This window comes from Protopterus annectens, chromosome 14.part0, assembly GCF_019279795.1.
Source record: "Protopterus annectens isolate FY-2018-M chromosome 14.part0, PAN1.0, whole genome shotgun sequence".
NCBI lineage: Eukaryota > Metazoa > Chordata > Ceratodontiformes > Protopteridae > Protopterus > Protopterus annectens.
Genome location: NC_056748.1, coordinates 418,950,521 through 418,964,060, shown reverse-complemented (window position 1 = coordinate 418,964,060; position 13,540 = coordinate 418,950,521). Strand labels below are relative to the sequence as shown.

Sequence of the window (13,540 nt, the reverse complement as noted above, 5' to 3'; positions counted from 1 at the left end):
TGGTAATCATGAACCCAAAAGAGAAAAGTGATTGGCTTTTGGTCAGCAGTGTCATTCTTACAATAAGTGGAACTGCAGTGTCACTCTTGCAATAAGTGAAACCATTTCAAAAGGTTTTGTACATCAACTAAGGCACATTATTTTATTAAAAGAGGGCATTCCAAGAGTCAAGTTGATCAATTAGAAAGATGCAACCCTACTTTTTATATTGATGTGTCTGTGCTTGGTGAAGCAGTCAGTACAGTACATTTGTGGGCAAAGAGTGAGATCTTTTGTACTGTTTGTATTAATGGGAGTCCTGTAGAAGTAGATAGTGGCTCAAAGTGCAATGTTATGTCAGCAGAAACGTTTGCTAGAATAAAAGCTGCATGCGAAGCTTGTTGCTTATGAAGAGATTCATACCAAAGGCTCAGTAGTGCTTTCATGTTATTCTGCTGGGAACAGCTATGACTTGCAATTTTTTGTAGCCAAGAGACATGTACAGTCATTGTCAGGCCTCAAAGACATTTTGAAAATGGGACAGTTTTCACTTAATAAAGAAGTTCACCATGTAAGCCTGCATGACAACAGTTCAAATTTCATCCAAACTATATTTTCTGCTTATGATATTTTTGCAGAGAAACTAGGCAAATTGCCAGTTGTGTACTCTATGAATAGACCCAGAGGTCAGCCCAGTTATCAGACCAGCATGGAAAGTTCCAGTAGCTATGCAGAGCAGAGCCAACATGGAGCTAGACAGAATGGTGCAGCTAGAAGTAATTTGTCCAGTAGAAGAACTTACTGAATGGGTATCTTCCATGGTAGTAGCTCGTAGGAAAAGCTCTGATGATATCAATATGTATTGATCCAAGAGATCTAAACAAAGCATTAAAAAGGCCTCATCATCCAATGTGCACAGTTGAAGATGTTGCTGTCATGCCAAGTGCCACTGTTTTTTCTGTCTTAGATGCAGAGAGTTCATTTTGGCAAATTTTGCTTGACCAAAAATCTTCATTGTTAACCACATTCAGTACTCCAGTTGGAAGAAACAGATTTCTGACAATGGCATTTGGAATAAATTCTGCCAATAGTCTTTCAGCGTGTGTTGAAGCAAATTTTTTCTAGCTATCCATGTACTGGTATATAGATGATTTTCTAGTAGGACACAATGGTGAAGTTGAACATGACAGCAACCTCAAGAAAGTTCTGGAAAGAGCATGTGAAGTAAATCTTAAGCTGAATGCTCAGAAGTACAAATTCACGCTATGAGAAGTTGCTTATGTTGGTCAGTTGTTTGCCAGTTCAGACTTACGACCAGATCCTTCAAAGCAAACAGCAATTCTCAAGATGCCAGCTCCAATGTCCAAGCCCTACAACATTTTCTTGGCATGGTCTACTATCTAGACAAGTTCATTCCAAATTTGAGTCAACTTTCAGCTCTCTTAGTGGAGCTGACATGCAAAGATGTAATTTGGTCATGGTCAGAACAGCACCAGAGAGTATTTCATGTCCTGAAACAGAAAGTTGCTAACCCACCACCTCTCAGCTATTGTGATGTTCACAAACCAGTTACTGTTTCCTATGATGCTTCAAAGTTTGGTCTAGGTGCAGTCATTCTTCCGGCGGGCAGACCAGCAAGCCTATACATAGAGAATTCTTACCCAAACGGAGATGCAATATACCCAGATTGAGAAAAAGTTTTTGGCAATTGTGTTTGCATGTTCAAAGTTCCATGATTATATTTATGGTCGACCTATCCAGATTGAAACTGTCCACCAACCTGTTGTCAGTATTTTGAGAAAGAATAAAAAGCATGATGCTAAAATTGCAGAAGTAGAATTTCAATCTTGTTTACACAAAAGGCAAACTTCATCTTGCTGATAATTTATCAAGATTGCCCAGGAAGACCAAAGAACAGCATAACAATGAGCAACTTGATTTTGAGGTCATGGAAGTGAGAAATTCTTCATACACATCTCTTGATGAGCTCAGAACTCACATAGCTTCAGCTCCAATTCTCAAGAAGCTAAAACTCTTCATCAGTCAAAGATGGCCTTCCAAGCAGTCTTGTTTTCCAGTAGAAATGCAACCTTATTTTCCATACAGAGATGAGCTTTTGTCAGATAATGGTATCACCATGAAAGGTCCTAAGGTGATTGTTCCAAAATCCTTGTAATAGAGTACCTTAAGATCTTGCATAGTGGCCATCCAGGAACTGATTCTACCAAAACAAGGGTGAGAGGTCCAGTATTTTGGCCTTCTATGTCAAGAGATATTGAGAAAATACTTTCATCTTGTTCAGAATGTAATAGTACAAAGCCGCATCAACAAAAAGAACCACTTCAGTTAAGCCAGATTCCTGGACTACCTTGGTCAACAGTAGCCACAGATATCTTTGAGTAGAATGGTCAACATTATTTGACGTTAGTAGACATTTTCTGTTGGTTCAAGATTGACCTACTTCCCATCCTAACTTCTAGTACTGTCAGTACTAAGTTGAAGTGACCTTTTTCTGTCCATTGTAGTCCACATAAAGTTATTTCTGACAATGGTGCACAGTTTACAAGTCAGCAGTACCAGAAATTTGCAGAAGAGTGGGACTTTGTTCATATTACGAGTAGTCCTAAATATCCTCAGTCAAACGGCTTGACTGAATGTGCAATTCTAAGTGCAAATCAGATGTTGGAGAAATCCATATGTGACAGAACTGATGTTTTTCTGAACTTGTTAAATCTCAGAAACATTCCTCGTGATAATCATCGTGGTTCACCTGCCCAGATACTTATGTCGAGAACCACACTACCAATCAGCAGTAATTTATTGATTCCAAGTACTAAGAACAATAAAGCAGTAAAATCTCAGCTGTTGGAAAAAGCATTTGTCCCAGAAGTCATACTGTGATAAGATCTGCAAACCACTTTGTTCTTTACAAAAAGAGGAGATAGTGAGAATGCGGACGTCAAAAGGTTTTGATCTCCGCAGATTTGTGAAAAGTTTGTGTCACGAGCCAAGATCATACATTGTGGAATCACATACCATATCAGTTTGTTTGAGAATTAACTGGTTGTCAGTAAAAGTAAACATGAGTCAATTTCTACATTGCCTCAGGATGCCCATATCCACCAGGCTGATAAGAGAGATAGTGGGAAAGTTCATATCCATGGCAACAGGTGCCTTTTTATTGATTAGACAGTTGGAGTTAGAATACAAGTAATATTAGGAGTATCTGGTTTGCAAGTCTGAGGGCAGTGCTTGTCACTGCAAACTAGTTACCCTGTGTGCAACTATGTATTGGTGAAATTTCAAGGGTGCTTTTACAGGAAAAATGTCAACTCAAGGTGTCTGTTGTCTATACAGGGAACTGCCAAACACAAGAGGGGAAACTGATAAATCATGATGATTTATGGATGAAGTATTTAGGAAGCTATCATGAAGTTAGGTTAGACAGAAGCAAATCAAGCTGTACTTACTGAAAAAAAAGAATTAGCTTTGTCAAGAATGATGAAAATAGGAATTCACCCGAATGGCTACTGCCTGGCTAATCTCACCACAGCATCACGCTGCTGGGATGCAATGCTCCTTTGCGTCTTCTCTCACCAGAAACAAAACAATAGCAATCCCAAGATAAGAAGCAGATCACAGGCTCTTTGGTGATCAGCAGTCTTGTTCCAAATGATACAAGGGTCTGTAGGCTTGTTCTACCCTTTTCCTGTTAGATGCCTTGAATAGCAACCAGACCAGTCAGGAAGATCCAACTGACACTCACTGCCCAATCAGAAACTGTCAGGATTCAAATTCCAAGCTGGCACCTATGAAGCGGTTATTAGACTTTCTGGTGATCGTCCATCTTCAGGAAATAATGTTCCCGTGCTCCTTCTCTCCCCAGGAGCAAAATAGAAGTACAAATCCCAAGATGACTTGGAGTAGATGTTGCAGTTTTTTAATGCAAGATGGAAAAAATGGGTTAATATCCCAAGAGTTGCATTGTTATTCTGGGTCTATGGAATACATTGGTGTGGCCAATAAATTTAACTCATTGTATCTGAGTGACGCCTCCAGGTGCATTTGCTGTTAACTCCTACTGACACCTCTAGGTGTCAAATATTGCTTGTTGATATTTGCATCAATAATTCCAAAACCATGCTTTGTACAAGGTTTTAAAAGATTTCATCTTAAAGCTTACACAGTGGCAAACTCAACTGCATTAATATTTGACCTCTGCCTAGTGCAAGTAAATGGATATTAACTGCTGTTTTTATGATATTAATTTATATAGTTCAGCTGGAGCTCCTCCTTTGTGGAGACTGCATGTCCTCCCCGCGGTCGAATGGCATTCGAAAGACATGTGTAGATTGGACGTGCCTTCGTTGAAGGTTGAGCGTCGAGCTGGCACCTCGGCAACCGTAAAAAATCTACTGCCAGTCATTAGCGGACCGGAGTTCCACTGTGGCGACCCCTAACCGGGAAAAGCCGAAAGAACAATAATGTATATAGATATAATTTTCACATTTTTATAAATATCTCAACAACAAGTAACAGACAGAACTCCTTAGCCTCATATGAAAGCTCTCAGCTGACAGCATGTGCATAATCAAGTGGTTGCTGAGATATTGTAAATTGTTTACAAAATATTACAAATGTAATAGTTACTGTTTTTACTGTGACATACAAACTTTAGTTTGACCTAAAACCTAAAGAATGCAAACACTGTAAAAATAGTTTGTGCTGAAGAGGTTGCCATTTATACTTTCATAATCCTGTTGGTTCCAGAAGTATGAGCATTTGTTTGAAATGTGAGGACATAATTTGATTCTGTTAAAAGGTTTAGGCTCCACCCATTACAAGTTATAGTGCAAACTTCTTGAGTTTCATTGGAGTGAATGAGTTAAATGGCAGAAGGGGGAGTAATTTCACAAAATGATAATTTTGTGCTTGCAATAGCCAATGAAAGAAGAGAGGAAGGAAATATATGGTCAGCTTAACATAAGGGACAGGTAACTACAAAGACAGTTGAGTTTAAAAACACAACAACACTAGAGTGGGAGGGTGGGTGGAAATTTGTGTTTGACCCACAAGAGAGACAGCTGTGGTCTCTTTCCTAGTTTAAATATGCTTTAAAAAGCAAAATACAAGTAAAACACAGTATAATGAAAATAAGCCACAATATACAAAATAGAATGCAGTGAAGCAATAAAAAATACAGGAAGGCAAAAACACCCTAACATTTCCCTCATGGCAGTCAGTGGCAGAGCCTAAGTTAGCTTTTCCAGTAAATCCAGGGTCCTGTTTGCCAAACTTCGTATGAGAAAGATTCAGTGGTACTTCAAATCTGTCTGGTCAAAGCATTCTCATCCTCTGGACAATCCCGATCCTGCTTCTCCCCTGCTTAAAGAAAGAGATTCAATAGTGGATGTCACAGGTAGTCTTCAACACAGGCCAGCCATCCAAAGTGCATGTACCTCAACAGGAGCTACACACAAATGCTTCAGATGTTGACTGGGAGATTGCCACTGGCCTTAAAATCAGAAGTCAGAGCACATAAACCTGAAGAGATGTGGGCTCTAATTCAGGCCTTGCAGATCTTCTCCCTCACTTGGGTCCCAGGTACTTCAGAATTTTTATAGATAACACTACAGTTATGTTGTACATAAATAAGTAGGGGGCAACAAGATCTTGTAAACTGTGTAGACTGGCTCTTATGGCATGAAAGCAGACCACAAAAGCACACTTGTCCCTCCAAGCAGTTTACATTCCTTCACAGGACAACATCCTGGCAGATTTTCTAAGCAGGTTAAAGAAAGACCCTCACGTATGGATGCTGAACAGGGAGGTCTTCCTATATGTAGTCCACAAATGGGGTACCCCTCAGATCAGTTCATTTGCCTCCATACACAATAAACAGCTACTTCACTTTTGCTCCAGGATTCCTGGCCCACGGGCATTGAGGACAGATGGCATGTCCTTTCCTTGGAAAGAGAAGTTCCTTTATAGTTTTCCCTCCTCTACCACTATTCCCAAGGATCTGCTAAAGATCCAGAGAAACAAACCAAATATCTTTCTGGTGACTCCCTGTTGGAGAAGGCAGCATTGTTTCCCCTTCTTTAACACCTATCCAGGGGAGATCACCACATGTTATCCCAGAGAGTGGACTTGTTCACACAATGCAATAGCTCACGTCTTTAAACCAACTTATACTCGACCTGAAATCATGGATGGTAGGATTCTGATCCTTTTCAGACACTAATTTCCTGAGGATGTGCTACAGTTTCTTTAGGAGGCAAGGAAACTTACTGTCAGGAAATTGTTTTTATCTAAATGGAAAAAGATTTTCTATTTGGTGTCATGCTAAAGAACAAGATCCTATACAAACAGGAGTTCCTACTGTCCTAGCTTATTCATGCAAACTCTTAAAAGTGATCTTGTGTACTCGTTGATCAAGGCACACCTATTGGCCATTTCTGCAGGCATACCCCTTTTTCCAGGCTAGAGTTAAAACAGTTTTTTTAAAGGCATCCTCCATCTAAAATTACCTTGGAAAGCTATTCTGCTTTCTTGGAACTTAACTTTGTCCTTGAAAAACTCACTGTTCATACCTTTGAACCATCAGCTTTTGCCTCAAATTCTGTACTTAGGGAAACCATGCTTCTAGTAGCCCTTACTAAGGAGTTCTGAGCTCCAAACCCTGATGGCAAAACCACCCTTCCTTATTTTTCATAAGGACAATGCATCTTTGAAGGCCAGCCGCTCATCTGTGCCTGAAGTCATCAATGACCTAGCTAGCTCTCAATCAAGCCAAAAACCTTCCTGTTTTCTTCTCTAATCCTCAGAATAAGGAAGGAGGAGAGAGAGAGAGAGAGAGAGAGAGAGAATACTTTACTACTGGGATGTTCACAGGGAGCTCTGATTTTTACTTGGACAAAACAAAGACCATCTGCACGACTGACCAATTGTTTCTTTTCAAGAAGCCAACTGGGCAACCCAGTTTCTAAACAAACTATTGTTGGATTTCTAAGTCCATATCCTCTTGTTGCACTCGCAAGGAAAAATATTTCCTTCGTCAGTAAAAGTGCACTCTACCAAAGCAGTCTTCTCTTCCTGTCCCTTTTACAAGAGGGTACACTTGAGAGCCTTCCTAGAAGCAGCAACTTCTTCTGTTGTATATACCTTTACCAAATATTACAAGGTAGATGCTTTCTCTAGAGCCAGAGCTTCCTTTGCAAAATCATTTCCATCTGGATTGATATCTCTAGCAACACTCACTTGTCTTTGGAAATTGCACAGACTTTGGAATACTGTAACAGTGATCTAAAGAAGGACATAGTACAGTTGCGTAATAACTTACCAAAACAATAATGTCTAACTGATCATTGTTGCAGTATCCCTTTCTACCATGCCCACTCCCCTTATCTATTTTAACCACTTTTCATGGGTCATGGAGGAGCCATTTTCTACCTTCTTCCTTCTTAGCTGATCTTTTCTTTTCTGGTGTCTACAGGCATTCCTGTCTTTGAGATAGTCTGAGATTTTTACGCTCATACATCCACTTTTGTACCCATATGCACATAGGCTTAGGTCATACATTGGTTGTACAGCTGTATAGAAAGTTTTGGCTTTAGTGTCCGAGTCAGACATCCAGGCTATTTAGCAAGATAACCCAACAGTTTGGAGTACTGCAGCAGTGATCAGTAGGATATCTACTGTTAATAGTATAGTTGTGTACGAGCTTACCATATGCTGTATGTAGAATGCGTCATTGTTTTCATATAAAAGTGTACTTCTGGCCTATGTGGGTTGGCTTTGAAACTTAGAACTGTTATATATAACTTTTAGTATTTTTATATATTTTGCAGTTTAATACATTGTCTGTTTACTTGGTTCCACTAACGACTGTAATGTTTTCTGTAGGCTATCGACTACTATTCAAAAGCACTAAAATCTCTTGGAAATAGAGAGACCCATATAGTAGTTTGGGACTCTGTGAACTGGGAGTTATCAACTACATATTTTACTTTGGCAACACTACAGCAGGATTATGCACCTCTGACCAGAAAAGCACAAGAACAGGTAAAGAAAGGTTTTATTACCTGCAGAGTTTTCACTGAAGCAAGAACTTAATGGTATGTTAGCATAATTATCTAAGGCTGGTACACATCAGTGGTTCAAAGTAAATCCCTTATTGTCTTAATTATTTACAAGTACTGTTTTTTACCACTGTTGCAGATGTTCTTCATTCCACATTGCTGCAGTCCTAACTATTGGGTAGTCCGCTGTCCAGTCGGCCCGAATACCAAAGTATATGGCTGACGTCGGTCAGGGCGCATTAGACTGACGTCAGTACGTCAGGGTACTAATGCGCATGACCGACGCCATATCCTCAGTCTTTTTTGCCGCATGGTCCGATGCAGAAGCAATTTTGCGAGTGCAGGTTGGCGTTCTGAAAGTTTCTGAAGTCAGAGTTTCAGACCGAATCAAAGTTGGCTAAGTACCCCGTTGGGGAATATTTTGTTTTCTTGCCTCAGTATTTAACCGGATGTCAGAAAAAGTGAATAACTGTATTTCTTGTGGGAAACAGATACCTCATAGGGATTACCATACTTTGTGTATACCTTGTTTAGGGCCTGAGCACGGCGTTGTTGGATGCCGCTCTTGTGCTAGATTTAACAAACGCACTATTAAGAGAAGGTTAGACTGTGCCAGGTTAGTTTTTGGGAAGCGTTGTAATTATAAAATGCCGTCGGATGCTCCGACGCCCACTTCGGCCAAAAGCGCAAGGACAAAGCAGCAAAGCCTAGAGTGGAAGAACCGACAGTCCCAGACGTCGGTTCTTTAGAAGGCTCAGTGGAGCCGGAGGTTCTGCCAGGAGTTTCTTTGGAGTCTCAGGGAGAGACTTTACTGTTACAGGATGTTTCCTCTCAGGAAGTAGGCCAGGCTGAGGGGCTTCTCAGGTGGCTGTTCTTCCCTCTCTTCCTAAGGTGGTTAGAGCCTCCCTTCTGTTTCCAAGGCTTCCTTGAGAGGCAGGCCAAGTTTAGCTTCAGTGGGGGTTTCTCCTAGTGCTTCAGGGTCTTTACCTAAGAAACATATGCTTAAAATGGCAGAGGATTTGATTACTATGATTAGAGGTTCTATGCCCTCCTGATAAGAGGCCTAGGGTGGAACCTGAGTTTGAGAGTTTTGAGCAATGTTCGGAGGCTTCTGAGTCTTCGGCTGAAGACTTGCAGGAGTATCCTCCTTATTCTGATTCTGATGTGGATGATTCTACTCCTTCAGCTTCTCCTCCTGAGGATTTTTCATTTTCAGAGACTCTGCATTCCATGAGGGAGCATTTTAAATGGGAAGGTCAAGATTTCTCTGATTCCAGGAAGAGGCTTAGGGAATTCTTGTTTTACCCCAGCATAGGCCTTTAGCTATACCTCCTGTTCTGAATGTGGTGGAAGATGTTGCAGAGGCTTCCCTGAATCCTGATTCTTTGCCTCCTGCCCCAGTTAAACCGGATAGGTACTATAGGGTACCTGAAGCTCATAAGTATCTTTTTAAGAGTCCTAGGGCAGACCCGGAAACTGTCTCTCAAGGGCCTAAAGGTGTGAAGGCCTCTGTTGTTAAAAATCCTGTTCCTCCTGATAAAGAGGCAAGGGCTTTGGATAGATGGGGAAAGAAAGTGTATACTTCTTCCACTTTAGCCATGAGGGCGTTGAATTGTCAGTTTCACATGTTAAAATATCAGAATTATCTCCTTTCACAATTGAAATCTAAGGTGGATGCTTTGGCAGAAGGTATTGAGTGTAAAGAGTTGCAGGATTTAGTTCATGTGTCTGAACAGGTGGGTAAACATTCCTTGCAGTGTGGTTTTGATGCTGTGCAGGCCTCCTCGAGGGTGGCTGCCACTGGTTCTGTTCTTCGTAGGCACGCCTGGTTGAGAGATCAGAATTTAGCTGAGCATGTTAAAACAAGGATTTTGGATGCTCCTTTACAGTCTGATGTGTTGTTTGGTTCGCCTGTGGAAGCAGTTTTAAAGAAAATGGAGGACAAGGCTAAGTCTATGCAAACTGTTAAGGATTTTTTGCAGGTGCAGCCTCCGAAGTTTAGTAGAAATTGGCCTACTAAGGGATGGACTTATCCTGCTTATGATTCCCAGTCTAGGGGTAGGTCTAGACATGGTAGGGGCAGAGCTCAAGGTTCTTTTAGGCCTAGGACAGGGAGTTCCCCTGCTCAGACTTCTGGTGAGGGCAGGGGTCAGTCCTTTCGTAAGCAGACCCAATGACCTGCCTTTTCAGCTGCCAGTACATTCTCGCCTGGCAGCACTTTGGGAGGAAGGCTGTCTCTTTTCAAAGAAAATTGGGATTTAATTACCCAAGACAGATGGGTTCTGGATATCATTCACCATGGTTACAGGTTTTATTTCCATACCTTGCCTCCTTTCAAAGGCATGCCAGACATTCCTCCTCTACAAAGAACAGAGGCTCACAAGCAAATTTTTCTGTTGCTCCAAATAGGGACCATTCAGCCAGTTCCTGTGCCAGAAAGGGGCCTAGGATTTTATTCTCGCCTGTTCCTAGTACCAAAGAAGGGGAACACGTGGAGACCAATTTTGGATTTATCTATCCTCAACACTTATCTGGACATTCCCAAGTTCAAAATGTTGACGTTACAACAGCTTTTACCTCTGCTGGGCAAAGATCACTGGATGGTAACTTTAGATCTCAAGGAAGCTTACCTTCATGTGCCTATAAGACTAAGTTGCAGGAAGTATCTGCGTTTTCGAGCTGGAAATTCTCATTATCAGTTCTCTGCATTGCCCTTTGGCTTATCTACTGCGCCCAGAGTATTCACAAAGGTTCTGGCTCCAGTGATACCTTACTTCAGGCTACAAGGAATTCAAATCTATCCTTACTTGGACGACTGCCTGATTCTGGCTCAAGAAAAGGAAGACCTTCTACAGCATTTGGAATATGTCATAGCAGTGCTAAGATGCCTAGGGTATTCTGTGAACGAAATAAAGTCCAGTCTAGTACCCTCTCAAGACATGTGCTTTCTGGGTGTGAGACTGAATACAGCAGCCCAGATGGCCTTTTTAACCCCGGACAAACAAAAGAATCTTTCCAGTTACTTCCATCAACTATCTCTTCAGTCCGGGCTGACTGCAAGGACAGTCCTTCAAGCCTTAGGGTTCATGGCATCTTGTATTCTGGTGCTTCCCAATGCCAAACTGCATATGAGGAAGCTGCAATGGTATCTCAAAAATGTATGGACACAGCACTGCCAGGATTTGGACACTGTCATTCAAATAATACCTTGCATTCACAAGGAATTTTTGTGGTGGGCTCAGGAATGTCACCTAAACAAGGGACTCTCTGTGACCCGGCCAGAGGCGAGTCAGATTCTAACGACAGATGCCTCAGACATTGATTGGGAGCTCATCTAAATGGAAAGTGGATACAAGACAAGTGGCCTGCCAGACTACAGCATCTACATATCAACATGAAAGAGATGTTAGCAGTCCAGTTTGCATTAATAGCTTTCAAGGAGTTACTTCTTCCAGGACAGGTGTTGATTCTAACAGACAACACAACTGTCATGTGGTACATCAACAAACAAGGGGGAACACATTCTTACCCATTGTGCAGGCAAGCAATGATTTTATGGGAGACTGCGCTCAGCTTGCAACTAACTCTTCAGGCAAGGTTTCTGCCGGAGCACAGAACTCCTTAGCAGATGTGTTAAGCAGACAAATCATGGATCCCCACGAGTGGAAACTGGATCTTCATGTATTTCAAAATTGACAGTGTCATGGGGAACTCCAGACATAGATCTGTTCGCTTCTCCACTAAACCACCAGCTGCCAAAGTTTTGCACAAAGAGGTTTCATCACACAGCTTGGAAAGTGGATGCTCTTTCTTTCAGTTGGAAAAATCTTCATGTGTATGCTTTTCCACCTCTGCCTCTTCTCCCAAAGGTGCTTCTAAAGGTCAGACAAGACAAGCCAAGGATGATTTTAATAGCTCCAGATTGGCCTCGGCAGCACTGGTACCCATTGCTGAGGAGTCTGGTAAGGAAGCCTCCATGGCCTTTACCCTTGATTCCACACCTGTTGTCTCAGAGGGACGGTCACCTGCTCAATGTCAAGCTTCACTCTCTTCATCTAACAGCCTGGCACATTCTGTTTTGAAAGACAGCAGGTCTCAACTTCCTCAACAAGTTTTAAATGTGATTATGGAAGCCAGAAGAACTTAGTACAAGGAAAGTGTACGCAGAAAAATGGAAGAGATTTTTATTTTGGAGTGCAGCAAACAATTTGGAGATTTCTGAGCCTAATTTGAGTGTGGCTCTTCAATATCTTACTGAGTTATTGGACAAAGGTTTGTCTTTCTCTTCCATTAAGATTCATGCTGCAGCAATTTCAGCTCACTATGATTGTGACCCACCATTGTTTTCGCATCCTTTGTTCAAGCAATTTCTTAGAGGGGCAAAGAATATAAGACCCCCACGTACAGCTCCTACTCCTGCTTGGGATCTCAATTTTGTGTTGGAGAAACTTACTCTACAACCTTTTGAGCCTGCGGCTACTGCTGACTTGAAATACTTGTCATGGAAGACTGCTTTTTTGTTGGCCATTACTTCTGCAAGAAGGGTTTCTGAGTTGCAGGCCCTTATGGCGGTAGAGCCTTTTTTGATTTTTCATAAGGATAGGGTATCTTTACGTACTAATCCTTCCTTTATGCCTAAGGTGGTTTCTAGTGTGGCTTTAAACCAAACTATTCATTTGCCTACTTTTATGCAGATCCCCAAAATAAAGGGGAAAAGATTTTGCACACTTTAGATGTACACAGGCAATTGCGTTATTATTTGAGCAGGACTAAGGATTTTAGGCAGTCTCAGCAGTTGTTTGTTTCTTTTGCTTTGAGTTCGCAGGGCAAGCCTGTGTCAAAACAAACTATTTCTAGGTGGATTGGGTTTTGCATTGCATTTTGTTATTCCCATCATGGCAAGGAGATTCCAGCTGGGATTAGGCCTCATTCCACTAGGGCTACTGCCACTTCAACAGCATTTCTAAGGGGTGGCAACTAAGGATATTTTGGAGGCAGCTACTTGGAGTTCAGTGCATACTTTCTCTAAGCATTATCACCTTCCTCTCTACTCTAAGTCTAGGGCTGGTTTTGCCACAGCTATTTTGCAAGGCATGTTGTCAGTTCCTGCTTCCTTATGATTTGCCAGCCTCCCTTACCTCTGCTTTGGGATTCTACCCAATAGTTAGGACTGCAGCAATGTGGAATGAAGAACATAGTACAGTTTTGTACCTACCATAAATGTAGATGTTCGAGGATCCACATTGCTGCAGTCCAATTTACCCTCCCTCCTTCCCCTCTGTGTTTAGGGGTGGTTGTGTAGGTGAGGTTTTATTCTGGTCATTTTGTATATATTGTACATATTTTTGGTGCAGGTATGTTTGGAGTTTTTGGTTTTGGCCTTATCTTTTCAGGGTCTTCTGACATCTGGGGCAAGAAAAGACTGAGGATATGACGTCGGTCATGCGCATTAGTACCCTGACGTACTGACGTCAGTCTAA

General features: G+C 41.6%; 1 protein-coding gene across 1 annotated transcript in view; it reads left to right on the top strand.

Moving 5' to 3' along the window:
* Positions 1–13,540, top strand: part of EDRF1 (erythroid differentiation regulatory factor 1) — a 1,512,804-nt gene that overhangs the window by 1,000,084 nt on the left and 499,180 nt on the right. The window contains exon 17 of the mRNA XM_044055563.1: positions 7,885–8,043. Coding sequence (XP_043911498.1) covers positions 7,885–8,043 — 159 coding nt within the window. The remainder of the gene's footprint in view (positions 1–7,884; positions 8,044–13,540) is intronic.